Source organism: Dreissena polymorpha, chromosome 16 (genome assembly GCF_020536995.1).
Source record: "Dreissena polymorpha isolate Duluth1 chromosome 16, UMN_Dpol_1.0, whole genome shotgun sequence".
Classification (NCBI taxonomy): domain Eukaryota; kingdom Metazoa; phylum Mollusca; class Bivalvia; order Myida; family Dreissenidae; genus Dreissena; species Dreissena polymorpha.
The window spans coordinates 8,534,647-8,553,165 of NC_068370.1; the positions used below are offsets into that span (position 1 = coordinate 8,534,647).

The following is an 18,519-nucleotide window of genomic DNA, read 5'->3' on the forward strand; positions in this document are numbered from 1 at the left end:
GTACAATTTCTGCCAGTCACCTGATTTCATACCACCAAATGACATAATTGGCCTCTAAAAATGTAAAAAAAGTTTATTGAGGGGACAGTCCTCCATCTGTGGTATCGGCCCTCTTAATGAATACATATGAATTTTGGAAGTGAACAAATACAAAAACACGCATGCGTTACATGTCAATCTATTGTAAACTGTGTATTCTTGGACATAACTACGAACACTGAATTTAAATCAGTAATGTTTTTACAAAATACTGGCTAGACTAACATCCATGTAGAACATATGTTTCATGTACAATTGTCTCATAGCTAGTATTTGCCCTTCTGATTGGTTGCTAAGATTTGTTGCTATGCGCATGCGCTTTTTCTTAAAAAGTTACTCTATTGAAAAACAAAACTCTTGCTCATGTTGTTTTTTTAATATTTTTATATTTTATTCAAAAATAAGTGGCATACAAAACATTTGATAAAGCTACTATTAATCCATAAACAAACTAACATAAGTGTGTGTTACGTAATTAAAAATCATAGCATCATCCTGGAATAAACATAACCTACTTTCCACGAACACCGGAAATCATGACAATGATCGTCTTAATAGTCATGGATAACCTTCTAAAAATTGAAAACACATTAACTTTCCACCACTTCTTGAAGGTTTTCGTTAGAGGCACGATACTATGTGGAGGACCGATACTTAGTTCTGGCTACCATAACTTTAAATGTTGCTTTTTATAATTTTCAACTGGCGCGACATTAAAGTACAGGTCTGTCAATACTTTATAAACTGTACGCTGAAGTTTCTTTAGCTAACCTATACTATGAGAGTAAGGGATATAAATATTCCTGTGGAAAGCGCTGGCAAAAACATATGCTGCTAGTCAGTTGCTTGTCAAGGAAAAGGTCTACGAAACTGGTGAGCTAGATTTTAGCGACAATCATTTAATTCATTGACAGATCGTGTTTGCTATTTCTTGTGTAAGACGGGTCCATAGGCAATCCGAATACCGCTTATCCGAATAAATATAGCACACAACGTATTAATGAAAAACAAGTAACGCTCGTACTCAGCAGACATAAATAAATATAATTTTTGTAGATGGTTATTATAAAAAGTAATAACTTAAAAAATATTTAGTAATAAGAAGTATGGTCATATGAAATTCATCGTCAAAATTATGCAGACCGTTGCGGGGGATTACTTTACATACGCACCGTTTATTTTGTTGGACTGTTGTCGACAAGCGTGTTGGAAAAGCACACACATTCGCGTAGCGCCCCATACTCGTACAAGTAAACCAAAGACCTATAACATTTTATAGGTCTTTGAAGTAAACATTGAAAATTAGTCTGAAAAAAGAGTAATTACTTTTATAGATGAATACACATTTTGTGCCAAAACACGGTAGAGGTAAACTTACTCTCACAAATCTACACATTGTTTTTTCTCTCCGCTCCGTGTGTGTGTATTTTTACAACAAGCTAATATTGTATGCTCAGTTTTGTAAAGATTTATTCACATTTTGTTTCCAAACATCAATCGATCACACACATCAAATATTATTAAAAGTTTTCAAATAAATAATATCGCGGGAGCGGTTGATTTAGTTCTTGGCAATTATGTCCTACCAGTATGTCATTGAAACAAAAACATAGTGGCATGTTTATAACAGACTTTAATGTATTTATAAAATAGATTGGTTATTTCATGGCATACAGATGTTTTTTTTAAATAAAATAATATTCTTAAATTACCAAATACATGAAAACCAATTTGAAAATATAAATTAATTCCGAGTGTCCCATTCTGGTCGACACTCACCAAAATCTAGCTCTTAAACGCAGCTGCATTTATGGACAGACCACTCTCCCTTGACGGATGTGGTAGTAGACGAACTTGCAAAGTTATTCATATACCCGTGTGTTGCCCTCTCCCTGATATGACACATTTTAGGTATAACGAAACACTTGCAAAATTGAGGGTTTAAAAAAATAAATATTGAAAACAATAAAGCGCCATGGATACCTATCCGTATGTTTTTTGGTCAGCATGACCTCACCGGAAATACGGCTTATACTTCTGGATGGCTGTTGCCTTGTCCCATAACCAGACTCTGGAGTGATGGAAAAAGTCGCGAAACAAGCTTTGCGTAACACCACCGGTGCACCGAGTTCAACGCTTATAAGGAATATTAAAAAAAACACGGGAATTCGTCGACTAGATAAAAGAATGGAAAGCAAAGCCTGAATACAAATACCAGATTCTCATATGTTCACCTGACGCGACTGAACAGATCGACCTTTTTCCAAGAGAGCGAAAAAATGACGAAGAAGCATCAATATTAGTTATCGGCAGCTGTAGAGACCCTGGTCGACCCGTTCTGACGATCTGTCCAATCTGGAAAAATACGCAGAGAAGCATTACCATCGGTAACACAGTCCCCTATCTCACTACAATATACAAGCTCAAAGACGCGAGCAGCAAAGCCATGATGCTGGCCACGATTGAAGGATATGCTATACTCATATGGTTATGCTACCCATATGAGGCCTAGGTGAGTGCCTACACAGCTGTTTCAGCAAAAGGTGCAGTCGTGAAAGGAAAGCTGGAGCTTTCATGCAAGCGTCTACTTCACAAATTCTCAGAGATACTGTAGAAGCGTTGATCAATCCTGCAAATGATTTCAGCAGCAAGCGAACGAAACCAAACCTCAAAGATAGATTTTCTATCAGATGCTTTCTCTCACCTGGAAGCAGCAACATCCAACAAACAGTCATGCCTCACAGTAGCACCACAAAACATCGAGTGAATCAGAATCGTACTGCAGTGGTTCAATTTTCATATAAATGGTGAGATTTACGGAATGGAAACGCTGGGTTTAAAAAGACCATCAGAAGAACATAGTCAGTCTGCAAAAGAAGAAAAGCATCATGAAGTTTTTATTCCGAACTAAAGAACAGCTATATCATAACCTGCACAAACTTGACCAGTTGGTGATCAACTCCAGACTACGTACAGGGAACATTAGACTACACCGGTATGTGTCGTTTTGTTTTAGAAGTGCCCATGTGGAGAAGCCGACTAAAAAGCCAAACACAAACTCCAGAAATTCAGGCAGCTAAACCGCACGAAAGAAAACATATGGCCAGAACATGTGAACATGAGAGAGAAGCTTTGCGGGCAGGTGGAGGCTCTACAGAAGACCACCTGTTTCGCCCTTAGCCTCCGGTCCCCATATATATAGGCGATCGTTAAGAAGAAGTTTGTTCGCCTGTCTGTCCGAGACATAAACTCCGTTCTTCTACACGTTTCAACGGTCATATTTCAATACGTCAGGCATTGTTTATTTTGATGATATGTAACTTATGTGCGATTTGTATTTTTATCGAACGTAAACATTACAACAGTTATTATTCTACAATAAAAAAAACAAAAGGAATGTTCAAATTAGACATTATATAATAACAACATGGTCATTTAATTACTATAAGCAAAATAACTATTCTGGAAAACAAGGTCAACTGGTGGTTTATGCTATTTGGTATGAAACATCATATTGTAGTGAATATGGTAAAAACCGGCCAAGCCTTAGGAAGAAAAAGATTAATATAGACTTAAATTATGTTCACAATAATTTTAGCATATTTTCATCTGCAAACCATGGGCAAAGAGGTTATTATCTGGTAAGTAACATATTTTGAACGTCCTTTTTGTGAAGTAATGCTCTTATATTTGAAAAAAATAGAACGCGCATTCAGACCCTGGTTTGCAAGTACGCCATCGGAGGCTTCTAGGGTTAGAAGCCTAGGGTTTCACGCGGACACAGAATGCAGGGTACAGGCATTTATACATAAATATCTCCGAAGACTGCTCCGCATCTCCGTCTTATACTTAGCACAAGACCAACGAGTTCGTCCGAAACATGACTGCAACACTCGTTGGTCCACAAGAGCCCCGGCCTACGACGAAAGTTGGCTTTGATTGGGCACGTCACAATGCACGATTCTCTGTGCAAAACTGTTATCCAGGGCACGCTAGAGGGAGGTCAACGTCGAGGCCGTCAGAAGAAAAGTTGGATGGATAATGTACCCAGTGGGCATCCAACGTTGCTGCAACGTTGTATTTAGGTTGCATTCGAACGTTGCAGTTTGGTTGTACGAAGGGTCTAAATGAAAGTTTTCCCGACGTTTTTTGCAACGTTGTATTTAGGTCGCATTAAAACGCATTATTTTTTAAATTCTATTTGTTTTAATAATATAAAAATTGAAAACTATTTACTGCCAACCGTTCTTTCGATTATTATCGGCAGTTATATAACATTATCGAGTTCGTTTCATACAAACAACCATTATTTGATGTCTAGAGAAAGTTACCTGAAACGCTCACCGAGTGGGAGTCGAACCCACCAACTCCCGATCACTCGGCAGATACCTCATCCACTACACTATGGCGACAATTGAAGACAAAAATGTTGACTATTAATTTTTGGTTGAAACTTTGAAACTAGATTCTACCATTTTAATGCATAATACAACTTAAGTAATATATTTTATCCGGCGATTTTGAGTTAGTTTATATTAAGCATCGTACAGTTTAAGCAACTGATATGTTACATTAAAAAATAAATAATTTCTAAAATGTACAAGAAATCATATGCATGAACTGTATTATTATAAAGTACGATTCCTACTCGGGGAGCGTTTCATTATCCCCTCTGTAGACATCAAGTACTGGTTCTTTCTAGGAAACGGACTCGACAGTGTGCATATCTGCCGAAAATACTCGAAAGAGCGGTTGGCAGTAAATAGTCTGTTTATTATTTTTTATATTATTGAAAACAGAAATACTACGTTTGAATGCAACCTAAATACAACGTTGCAGCAACGTTGGAAAAAAACGTTGAAGCAACGTTGGAAAAAAACGTCGAGAAAACTTTCATATTGACCATTGGTACAACCAAACTGCAACGTTCGAATGCAACCTAAATACAACGTTGCAGCAACGTTGGATATTTTGACAACCAAACTGCAACGTTTGAATGCAACCTTAATACAACTTTGCAGCAACGTTGGAAAAAAACGTTGCAGCAACGTTGGAAAAAAACGTTTGGAAAATTTTCATTTAGACCATTGGTACAACCAAACTGCAACGTTCGAATGCAACCTAAATACAACGTTGCAGCAACGTTGGATATTGTGACAACCAAACTGCAACGTTTGAATACAACCTAAATACAACGTTGCAGCAACGTTGGAAAAAAACGTTGCAGCAACGTTGGAAAAAAAACATCGGGAAAACTTTCATATAGACCATTGGTACAACCAAACTGCAACGTTCGAATGCAACCTAAATACAACGTTGCAGCAACGTTGGATGCCCACTGGGAAACTGCAGCGTTTGAATGCAATCTAAATACAACGTTGCAGCACCGTTGGAATAAAACGTTGCAGCAACGATGGAAAAAAACGTCGGGAAAACTATCATATACACCATTGTGACAACCAAACTGCAACGTTTGATGAAGCCTGAGGCATAGCCATTTTTGAACCCCGTGGGCATGATTCGAACAAACGTTATATTGAACAGCTGTACGATATTAGACACCAAATTAATAAATGACCCTTTGCATTCCCCCTGTCCGTTTCAGAGCTTGTTTTTATTGTATTTTGTTAAGCGGAGCTTAAAGATTTGGACACATTTTAAAAAGGGTCTTAATAATAATTCATGTAAATTTTCGTCCTTAAGTAGGAGCTGTCGTTTAATTAAGACGTTTACGCATGTAGGACGACGCATGATGCTAGAGGAACAAATCTCAACCCGTAAATATCGCATGCGAGTTAAAAACTAACTTTGTAAAGGGAAATAAATTCAAATGTTTTGCACCAATGTAAGACAGGATTGCTTTCCTTAAAAAATCAGTATATTGGTTCGAAACCACCTGATTAATAGATGACTTATAAAGAACTTATAAAACACATTTCCACTAACTACATTTTACATTAACAACACATACAAATGTACCTCTTAATTACTCTTCCTGCGTCGCTGCGTTATTTGCACAAGCGTTTGTTGAGGCGTAATTTAAAATGTTTGTTTCAGTTTACTAGACCTACTATAGCACAAAAAACAGTTTTTTTCCATTTGCACATAAAAATAGCGTTAGTAGGTCAGCCAAACTTTTTTTATTGCGACCGTTTTTGTGTGTGCTATACACGAGATAACTTTAATAAGAACATTAAATGCAGATATCTTCCGAATTTCTGTGCAACATTTAGTATAAAAAACGTTTTATTTAACAAGCATTATTCCCGGAACCTAGAAAACGTCATTGAATTGTTCATTTTTTTCCATACGGTTAACTAATAATTATACTCATTTCGATAGAATTCACTTCCAACGAATGCTTAAGGGAATACCCGATATGTTTATAATGTGTACTTATGTGTAATAACAACATGCAGTAAACATTTTTTTTAATACTACTGATAAACGTACCATCGGCGCTATGAGTAAAGGCCCCTTTATCTGAGCTCCATATAAACAATTCACATATACAAACATCATGTACATAAGTGGCAAATATAATCCCGATATTTAAGTGTACATGTACCAATGTGACAGAATCATTGCATTAAATGACAGCCGCGAGAACAAATAAAAAATGAAGATCAGTAATGTCAGAACCACTTATTAAAATACAATGAAATGCATTATTAATGCACGTCAGAAACTTAAAATCTTCACTGAAACCCGTATGAAAGGCAGATGTCATGTAATACCGCACAATACACCTTAGGGTGGCGCCATGATTTATAACGCAATACTGTCAGGATATGAAATTGAATGGAAGCGTGTGGAAGGTAAGCTGATTAAAATACCTTTACTGACATAAGCCAAAAACACTTAATAATTATCTACTTCAAACCGTTTAAAGGCGCCTTTTCGCGTTTTGGTAAATTGAGAAAGTTAAAAAATGTTGTTTCAGGTTCGCAAATTTTCGTTTTAGTTTTGATATTTGCGAGGAACTAGTAAAACTGAACATTAACCATACTTTAAAATATCCATTATATGCATCTTTTGACGATTTGAAAACCTGAAAATTATAAAGCGTTGCAACGATTGAATAATTTGGAAAGTTCTGTTGTTGTCGTTATATTTTGGGAAACTACGAGGATATCTTATATAAGTAAAAAAAATACATCCTCTCATAGCCCGAGCAGGTTTGGTCGAGTGGTCATATTACGGAAAAGCTATGTTAAAAAGTCATCAAAGTGGCATGTATGCACGATTTTTTCACCACCCTCGTCATCATTCCATCTTCGATAGAGTTTGTGATAAGTGTTTGGACCTGCGGAATACTGTGAACCTGTAGCTGGATATATGCTTCAACTCATGGACCACCTCTTTTTATGCACAAATGTGTTTAAGGGTTTTAATTTTAGATTTTCTTATCTGTTTTGTGATTTACGATCATCCATTTTTCATGTTTATAACAGAGAGGCAGCCGAGAACGAACAGAGAGGCAGCATTTTGACAGAGAGGCAACCGATATGCGTCTACACCGTGTATACGAGTTCCACATCGTATTGTTTACGTTTACAAAAACAAATCCTACAAAACTGTTGGTTCCTATGCAGCTATACAATACGCACATCCAAAGCAAATTTAAATGTATTCGCAGTTTTACATCCGACTGCCTTCTGGTTGTGTTTTCAAATAAACAACACACAGACCATTGCCAGACACCAAATGCAGAGCAACCGAATCGATGATTCATTCGACGACATTATTTCACTGTATGAATAACATTCGCTTTTCTTATTGTTTTTTTTTTAAACTTCAAAATGGTCTTTGCGATATCCATACAGGTGCGGGGAGTCACACTCACAAGCGCCACGTTGGGTTCGGAAACGTTTCGGAGCTCCTCGAACGTTATCTTGCCATACTTGTTTTCGTCTGCTTCTTCTTGTAGATTTTCCGCAAACTCGTCTGGCGGCTCGCCATCAAAAACGCACTGAATGTAACCACGCGTGCCACGGCCTGAAAGCATAACGAAAGGGGATTTTTATACCCAATTATTAAGAAAAAAAGCACGTTCTATGTTTAATTGTTGATTTGAAAACTAACCAATGATTTAACTTTTTCATGCGCATGAATAAAAAACGAGAACATTATTTTGGAATGCATATTAAAGGCCAGTCAGATAAAAACTCGTTGTTGATTGAATTAGATAGAACTCATTTAGAGTTGTTGAACGAGTGAATGCTGTGCCAGAATGTTCAATCTAACTCGAAACTTGCAGGTCATCCAATGCCAAGTATAGTTCTCGTATTTTTCAGATCATGGGAGAAACGAAATAGTGCAAACTCGAGGATTACGTGGTTATTACGTGGTGGTTATTTAACAGCTCTGGCTAACGGATCAGAACTTCAAATTGTTGTTAATTTGCCATTGTATGAATCCGTGTGTACTCATTTAACAAACGATTAAACGTAATTGTATAGTACATTCGTATCTTCAAAAGCTAGCTGATACTGCCGTTTAAAATTTCTTCTCGTCAACAATGAATTCGACCATATGACAACGCAACACTTATTAAATTGCACATTTATTGACCTTCATGGCATGCATTTTCATAACGCCTTTTATATTTATTATGCGAGCGTAAATAAGAAAGATGTGTCATGTCTTTTCGTGGAAAAGATGTAACGATTATTTTTGCGAAATTTTCTTTTATATAAACACGGAAGCGGTGTTTATAAATTGATTTTTAAAGAATGATTTCATAATTCACTGTATGGGGAATACATAACTGTATTTTTGTATTTAAACCGTATATGATCAATCCGAAACTTAAAGAAATAAAGGGTGAACTTATCGTAAAGTTAAAACACTAAACCACATACACGAGTAATTACTAGCATATCATGCCTTTTAATAGAGTCGCTGTGTCTCTGTCATACACGTTGAACACTCATCTCAGTGTTAAAATCTGCGTCAGTCACAATACACTCGTAGACTTTAACAACACATCGCAGTCATCTCAGTTCGCCCCCCTCCCTCCGGTTCTTCTCTGCTCATACTTGCATAAGCGATACTCAGTCAAACAAAAAGCACTCCGAAGTCAACAAAACCGATGCTGTGCGAATAAAACGCTTGGAATATGTTCTCATCAAGGATCGTTACCGCGGTTTTACTATGGACTGTATTCTTTTAAACTTAAAGTCCTATTCCCAAATCTTTCCTGTTATGGCATGGTGCGCGTTGAAAGTCTGTATGAATAGAAAACACTTCACCCATATGCAGGTATGGAATTTCGGTTAAAAGTACTATTGGACACCTGCCCTTTATGCTGTCATTATAAATACATACACAAACAAACCAAAAACAAAATAAATTAATAGGAAAACAAACACAACGGAATTGGACATACAGATTAGGAATGTTCTCGTGAAGACATAAAAGCAATCTCTGACCTTACCGAGAATATAGAGAATAACAGGTTACTGTCCCATCGTTTTGTAATTTATCATACCACCGCATTGATATCTACCTGATATAACGTTGCCTTATATATTTTTTATATCATGGTCAACAGGAAATTCTTATATAAGTCAATGTTTGGAGTTACGTGGGATTTGCAATAAAGTCAACACTTTCTGTCAACATGAATCAGGTTCAACAAAACAACCAATTTGATACCAAGAACGTACATATTTTATTCAAGTCGAAAGTCATAAATCACAAAAAAACGTTTAGTTTTTTAAAATCACCACAGCCCGCACTACAGAAGTTAAATAACGTCACTAATGGGCCAATAAATCTTAAATATCGATATAATCATTACATTCGGAAGTGTTGCACTGAAAGTCAAGACAAATGCTAACTGTATGCTAATCCTCAACTATTTAAACAAACGATTAAACACGCTTATATCAATATTAACACCATCATCAAAATGCCAATGTCAATACACATCTCCAAAATGGCGTCTCCAAACTATTAGGTGAAGCATGTTCGTCGATTAAATTAATCGCTGCAGTCAATTCCTGATCTCCAATTCAAGACGTTTATAATTTAAGCGGATGTACTCTTCCCATTCGTAGTGCAAACAACTTTTTTTCTCATACGATGTTGAAAAAAAGCGATTATTCATGTCGTCTTTTCGAACGCCGTTGTTACATGTATGCCAACGTGTAAAAGCCGGATCAGCAAAATCAGCGGGGATCCATACAGTTTAAATATAAAAAATGGATTGGTTTGCAGATTTTTAGGAAAATGTGGTATTATAAACAGAAAAACAGATTACTGTCCCATCGTTTTGAAATATATCAGGCTCGGCACGCACAAAATAACCCTTGCCTGATATATTACAAAAAGATCAGGCAGTAACCTGTTATTCTCTGTATATCAGGCGAGGCTAAGAATAATATGACGGCGATGCTTGCCGAGTCGATATTTTATTCGTGCCGAGCCTGATTTATTGACTGATATAAGAACTTCCTGTTGACCATGATATAAAAAATATATCAGGCAACGTTATATCAGGCATATATCAATGCGGTGGTATGATAAGAATACTTCCTTGTTTTGTTTTTACCATTTTTAAAAGTATGAATGTATGAATTAATGAACGTTTTAATGCATGGATGTATTAATGAATGAATGTATTTATGTTTAATGTATTAATGTTGTATTAATGTATTCATGTTTTAATGTATTCATGTATATATGTATTAATCCATTTATTTACTGATCGATTTTTCGATTTATCAATTTATTTATTACCTATTATAAGAGATAGCAGCAGAATATAATAAACAAATGATGTATTAAAAGCATAATAATGATAAGGTTCATATAATGTGTATGTATTTACATAATATTACTTTCAATTAACGAATATAACGCCAACTGGTTTATGCATACATGCCAGTAATTTTGACTTTTTTCAGTCGTTCAAATATACGTATCTACTTTAATCTTTTATTCAACAGTGGTTTATTTTGTATGTGCATGATTGATCTTTGTTCAGATAGGAATTTGGTATTCGAAAATACAAATTGAGTTTTACCATTAATAACATAATCGGTTCCCATGATAAATGTAAAATAAATATTTCAATTAGCAACACTTTGGTTATAAAAATATAACGCGATCGACATCCGCATTGATAGTATAAATACATTTTGTATCAGTCATCTGATAAAAAGACCACGGCGATGTATTTGAAGTCGAATATCTGTAGTAGTTATAAAAATATGTAAACTTTATGCTGAACATTTATAAATTGAAACAATAAATGTGACAATGCCAAGAACGCAATTTTTTTTTTTTTTTAATTAAGTTTAATTTGATAAACTTTAAAGCAAGTTTTGTATATAAGTTACATTTGTACATTTTCTTCATTGACGCTTGCGAACCAGTAATGTCCATAGCATTGGATTTAATTACAATTAATCTTGTATGTGTTTAACATTTCTATATGAGATACACAAGTTTCACACGAAACCCTTATTCGCGCAAAGATAGGAGTTTCATTTGAAGTGAGTAGCGATAATCAAAGTTTTACATTTTGAGTTTGATTAAAATGTTAAGAAGACTTTAATTTTTATTATTCGTATGGGTTAATCTATGAAAACATTCAGCGGCAACAGAAACTTTATAGCATGGATGAATGACTTCAAAACAGTGAGATACAAAACGTTCAAGTAACGTGGTCAAACCTTGAGAGAATCATCAAGCGATTTTACATAACAAAATTTGTGTTAAAAAGTTCCTTATACGTGGAGATAAGAATAACCGTTTTGATATGATATAATATTTCAAACGCATGAATCGTTTTGAGGAGGAAGTTGATTACGCTTTAAAGGGATCTTTTTACGGTTTGGTAAATAGACAAATTTGAAAAAAGTTGTTTCAGATTCGCAAAGGTTCGGTTTAGTTATGATATTTGTGAGGAAACAGTATTACTGAACAGTTACCATGGTCTAATATAGCCATTACATGCATCTTTTGACGATTTAAAAACCTAAAAATTATAAAGCGTTGCAACGCGAAACGATTGAATAATTTGGAGAGTTCTTTTGTTGTCATTTAAATTTGTGGAACTACGAAGATTGCTTATAGAACGTATAAAATACTCATCTTATGTATGCTTGGCAGGATAGCTCAGTTGGCTAATGCGTTTTTATTTCAGAACTCCGGGGGTCACTGGATCGAGCTTGTAACGGGCTACTTTTTTTTTCCTTTTTTAAATTTTATTTTTGATTTTTCACCGGAGCTTTTAAAATTTAATGTTTACATTTATCAATATAAAGCGTTTAATGACAAACTTAAAAACATGCGAAAATCAGTGAAAAGGCCCCTTTAATAGGTTTAAACAGTTTCAATATAATTTTTTTATTGATTTGCGCGCATGCTTTACTTTTAAGTAACAATAACTGAAATTATACAATGCTGAGATCGTCCGCTCACTAAATCATTTAGTCATTTACGTTTAGTCGATGAATGTGCTGTTTACATAAGGTAAACACAGGTCATACCTCTTTAATATTCATGCTGAGACATGTGCTTTGAATTAATACATTAAAGCAATTGCATTTTAATACATGTTGACAGTCAATGTTCGTTGTACACATACAATAGTGTTAACGAATTCGAACTTAAGCAACACTATTGAGGTCAGATAAATTTAGTTACGCATGACTTAGGTAAACATTAAGTTGCCATCGAGGCGATTCATTTAATAGAAATGATTAGATATATGAACGATTGTTTGTATTAAGACATGTAAACAGTTTACTCAAATTATAACTGTTGAACCGCAAGTGCATGATTTAACAATTATTCATGGATGAAAGTAAAGAATGTATTGAATAAATACACTGCACAGATTGTATTTAAAAGCAATAGCTGAAACGAACCCCTCACCATTTTAGAATTTAATTTGTATACGTTTGTGCTACTTTTGCAAAAAAGAATGGTGTCAACACAACCTTGATGCTCGTCTCCCATTGCTTTAGGGAAGCGCTTTGCTTTCAACCAGATTTTGGTATTTAACACGTGTACTGTAGTCGATGTTTGGTGTAACTGATCGTAAAATATTAAGCGGGTCGAAGTGGTCAATTATCCATCTTTTCAACATCATCATTTTCTTATCCTTATCCTAATCACAGCCATCATTTTCATCGTCATCAGAAGCAATAATTCAGAAACTTGACATCATTATTCCTGATATGTTCATATCAAAGTGAAGGGATATTGATATTGATCGATTATTAAAATATTGAAAATCTAGTGATTAGAAAATTGCTTTTGTCAATGATGATGTTGATGACGATGATTATGATGGAGGCATTATGGTATGATGACGGTGAAATTATTGATTATGATACTCATAAAGATGATATAGACATTGATGATGATGATACTAATGTTGAATTATGACATAGACGATTATAATGATTACGACGACTATGATGATCATGACTGTACTGTAAAAATGAGGATTACTAGACACGCCCAACGTGCGTTTTGTTTTAAATACTACTTAAACGCAATTTGGTGTTGACCAAGCAGCTAAAGCACTTCGGGTTTGAAGACCGAAGTTGTGTTTACACCAAAGTACAGTGTCTCTGTTTATACGCAAGTAAACAACTTCAGTGCATTCAGCGCTTTTATGTTAATATATGCGATAGATAGAGAAACTTAAGTTGTTGCACGCAATCGTAAACTTGAAGTTACGTAGACAAAAAGGCGAATAATTGTTCTGATTGGCAGGAGAACGTAATGAGCCAAAATACATGTGCAGTCTTTTCAATTGCAAATCTGTTGTAGTAACAGAGATATTTACGTATTGCATATGGCAGTGGTTTCGATTGCAAATCTGTTATAGTAACAGAAATATTTACGCATTGCATACGGTAGTGTTTTCGATTGCAAATCTGTTGTAGTAACGGGGATATTTACGTATTGCATATGGCGGTGATAACAATTGCAAGTCTGTTGTAGTAACAGAGATATTTACGTATTGCATATGGAAGTGTTTTCAATTGCAAATCTGCTAAAGTAACAGAGATATTTACGTATTGCATATGTCGGTGTTTTCAATTGCAAATATGTTGTAGTAACACAAATATTTACGCATTGTACACGGTAGTGTTTTCGATTGCAAATGGGTTGTAGTAACAGGGATATTAACGTATTTTGCATATGGCAGTGTTTTCAATTGCAAATCTGTTGAAGTAACAGCAATATTTACGCATTGCATACGGTAGTGTTTTCGATTGCAAATCTGTTGTAGTAACAGGGATATTTACGTATTGCATATGGCAGTGATTACAATTGTAAATCTGTTGTTGCAACAGAGGTATTTATGTATTGAATCAGAACTTAAATCTAAATTTCAACTAACATGAACTTGCTTAGTACAAATGGGGTATACTGCTTCTAAAATGATGCTATTTATCGTGGTCAGTAATTATTTATAAAGTCTAAGAACACATTTGAAAATTTATTTGAAATGGAACACTTATTACACACAAATAAACACCGAAAATGAACACATCTGACGTTATCGAATTGGAACGGTCAATGCAAAAACACACGGAGGCCTGTTTTACAGAATTGTCGTCTAACGCGTTGAACATCACATGTCATCCATACATACAGCATTAATGAAATCAAAACATTTTCAGATTGCATGATTGTCAAGTATAATAAGACAATATAAGAATACAATACTTGTACGTCTCTCTGACCAGGCTTTTGATCTAGAAAATCTGTTTTAGGTCAAAATTGTTAGCATGAGATACAAACAACTTCAATTTCAATTTTGTTTTCGTTAATAAAGTGATCTTTAGATTTATAATGGTGAAAACTTGAGGAAGTGTACGGTCGTTCATTGCCGGTTCAAATACTAATTTGTGAGATTATGTCACATTTTTTTTGCTAAATGGTCCTGTGGCATTGTTCTCTTCCATACGGTCAAAGTATCAAATGGTAGTCTCTACTCATACTGGTGCGGGAAGTAACATGTTCACAAGCGTGTCGTTGTGTTCGGCAGCTTTTTGGAACTCCTCGAACGTTATCTTGCCGTCCTTGTTTACGTCTGCTTCTTCGAAGAGGCGATCAGCAAACTCGTCTGGTGTCTCGTCACCGAGAAACAATTCAACCACGTCTGCAACGGCCTTAAAAGTCAAGCGGAAGGCGGTATTTATACCAAATTGCACTACAGATATTGATAGACATAGAAAATAATTATAGTTGCCAAACACCTCATGGGCGTTACCGGAACATATGTTCAACCTATTTATTTCAGCTCAATTTAATTTAAAGCCTAAGACGTTTTTTTTAATGGTCTCGAGTCCATTTCTAGGATAGAACCAGTACTTTGCGTCCTTTGGTACAGATTAAATGAACACTCCTAGAGTGGGGATTGAAATCGTGACCTCCGGTATCTAGGCGAACATCATATCCACTACGTTACGGTGATTATATATCCAATAAGTCACGACGACGAAAGTTGTTCTCAAACTTTTAAATATTTCAAAAGGGTCATTAAAATAATAAACTTACAAAACATTCACATTTAGACTAATATAAAATAATACAAATATCAAGGAAAAGTTGAAAGATATTTTTTTTTTAAGAATTCAAATCCGGATCCTTTATGAACAAATCTTACGCGATACCACTGTGCCATTTAGAATGTTAACGTCCTATTACATAAATTAGAACCTGCATCCTCCTTTCCTGTCAGTACAACTCGTTTGTTCCAAATTATATTGAAAGCGTTGAAAACTCAAACATATGTTTATTTATTTTAATTGCTGATTTTTTAATGAAAATCTTTTTGGAATACAACTTGGTCCAGAATGTTATCTATCAATAAACATGATCCTTTGAAATAAATCTCTTACCCGTAAGCATGGTAAATAAAGTTCTCAATTCAATACAAACATATATTTCTCAAATTCTGTTTGAATATGTCCACATTATGATTGTTTACAGGAAAAAAGTTCGATACGTGGTTATTAAACAACTGGAAATACCGCATCAAAGCGCCAAATCGTTGTTAACTGATCCAATAATTTATTAAAAATCGAATGCTTATTCTTAAATAAATGCGTGTCGAATTTTCTAATTCCTTTAAGACTTTGTAATAATGAAACCAACAGTTAATGTTCAACATATCAACGCAGTCGACGCGACGACCCTACTTATTTATTAACAAAAATTATCGATGCTAGATATAGCGTTATCAAGAATAGGGCAACTTTTACATGTCGAAATTCGTATGGCCATGTGTATGCTATGGGCCCGCAAATCAGATATTTTGTCGTTTTGTAACGAGTCATCTTTCACGAAACGAAACACGTGCATTTAAATACAGTTTTCGCAATATAGAATTTATATGCAAAAACAGTTAAAGCATTCTGATGCATTTGAAGCAGAATTTTACATTTATATCATCCTGTATAGCGAGCGTGCCGTTTTGTATGATAATATGTAAAAAGGGATGTCTCGGCATGCGTTTACTTTAAAGATATATACGTGTTTCATACTGTGCATCGAAAGGTTCTATGCATATGTTTGCATAAATGTGTGCATTTACCTCCATGTCGAGTCGCAGCTCATATGATGCAGTAACTAACGATAGGTTGAATATATTTCATTCTAAGATATGAACGTTATAACAATGATTAAATAGTACCGCTAATCTTCAGTGATATTATCATTTTAAAGCATTCATTATTATTTTTATAACAAAATACAAAAAAAACAACAAGAATCATGTGGACACCTGATATGTGTTAGTAACACAATCTTAAAAAAGAAAGATCGAAAGAAAGTAAACACGTAAGTATGTGTTCATTTTAAATGAAATTAGCTAGTTGATGTAGAAAGTATATGTGTACATTTCGTGCTATCTATTGTAATATCTAATTGCAATTAATTACAGCTGATTATTTTATTAAGGGAAGTTTTTAGAGTATAGATAGATAGTTTTTTTATATACGATTCAGCAAAATTTATTTTTGTCTCTCTACAAGTGTAAGGTGCTTTAATATGGTAGTTTATTTTGAATACGCATACATGTTGCAAACACATAGCGCTTCGATATCTACGTATATACCATATGTGTAATAGCATGTAACAAACTATGTTTGACTTTTATTTGCATTTCATTTAATAATTCGTATTTTTTAATTACGCTTTTAAATTGAATTACAAATGTGTGCTTTCTTTAATGTTCATTTGGGCATATATTAACACAATTAGTTTACGGTTTGTCAATATGGCAGATACAAATTTACACATATACATGCATATTTACAAAAGTATGGATAACGCACTCATTAGAGTAAAAACTTGTATGTTATACACTCAGCTTAACATGAGACGATAACATTTTAGCTACGATTGTGAACGGTGTGATTTGGTTTTTAACTCGTAATATTTTTCACTAACAACGAACACATTATAACGTTTATGTCATTATGAAGGCAGTTCGACCGGCCGTGTATCTATTTGTACGATATTAATTACACATAGACTACAAGCAAAGCACTTTTTAAAACTGAATCTATACTTTTTATTGTGTTGCGGAATCCATGAGCCGAAGCGCATAATGAGAATAAATTAAAATAATTTGAGCATAATGAACAACTTCACATGTGTCACAAATGCCATGTTATTTAACCCGGTGTGAAGTATATACAAAAATAACAGACACAGGAAAAAGTTGTTACCCGTACGATAAGACGCATCTCATGGCGGTCTATAGTGTTACTCCTGTCCTTGTCATAAACGTCAAAGGCCCATTTCATTTTCTTTATTCTCATCTCTTGGTCCGCTTCCACAAGACATGCTTCCGTGACGCTCAGCCCGACGACGAATTCCTCGAACTCCACGAAGCCATTATGGTTTGTATCGAAAGCATGGAAGATGTTTCTGGCAAGAGCGGAAATTTCGCTCTTTCCATTAAAAGCTTCAATGTAGACTGTAACAAAATCGTCTTCACTAAGCTTGCCTTTCCCTCCTGATTGCCGCTGGAAATCCTTGAAGATTTGAAAGGCATCGTCAGTTTCCAAGTTCGTACATTTTGAAATGATTTCGTTTAAGTATTTTCCCTTTGGTCGCGTACTTGCGTTACCCATATTTATAACCTTAAAAATATATACTCAATGTACAAAGTGTGTATTTCAATAACACAAATGGCCTTATGCTATAGAAGCGTTCAGCGTCCTCTTTAAACGGATAGACTGATATCGCAAACACAATCCTCGTAAGCCATTTAGTTGTATAAACCCCCTGCTATTTAACTGTTTTCTTCTGTCAAGTTTTACCGATGTGATGTTATAACTCTTTTACTTCCTGATCCTAAAATATCGGCGTTTCCTCTGTTAAGATTTTACATAATATGCATGTTCAAACTAGGCCTCACCCGCCCATTAAGACTCATCAACTCTTCTATTTGGTAAGTGAATCTTTCGGTTTTCGGAACTGTACTTGTTT

At 34.9% G+C, this 18,519-nt stretch overlaps 2 protein-coding genes across 13 annotated transcripts in view; both read right to left on the minus strand.

Moving 5' to 3' along the window:
• LOC127863027 (leucine-rich repeat-containing protein 40-like) overlaps positions 1-18,519 on the minus strand; it is an 81,177-nt gene that overhangs the window by 16,335 nt on the left and 46,323 nt on the right. Inside the window, exon 1 of one of the 10 annotated variants that reach the window (XM_052402438.1) lies at positions 6,019-6,106. The exons of 1 other annotated variant lie outside the window; for it this stretch is intronic. The gene's annotated coding sequence lies outside the window, so the exon portion shown is untranslated. 8 more of the 10 variants (XM_052402435.1, XM_052402431.1, XM_052402441.1 and 5 more) reach the window with 8 other exon arrangements.
• Positions 14,536-18,519, minus strand: part of LOC127863038 (hippocalcin-like protein 1) — a 113,546-nt gene continuing 109,562 nt past the window's right edge. The window contains exons 1-2 of one of the 3 annotated variants that reach the window (XM_052402459.1): positions 17,760-18,517; positions 14,536-15,188 (exon numbers count right to left, since the gene is read on the minus strand). In XM_052402459.1, coding sequence (XP_052258419.1) covers positions 15,012-15,188; positions 17,760-18,161 — 579 coding nt within the window. In that variant the 5' untranslated portion in view covers positions 18,162-18,517 and the 3' untranslated portion in view covers positions 14,536-15,011. Of the gene's footprint in view, positions 15,189-17,753; positions 18,518-18,519 lie in introns of those variants that run through there. The other 2 variants (XM_052402456.1, XM_052402458.1) reach the window with 2 other exon arrangements.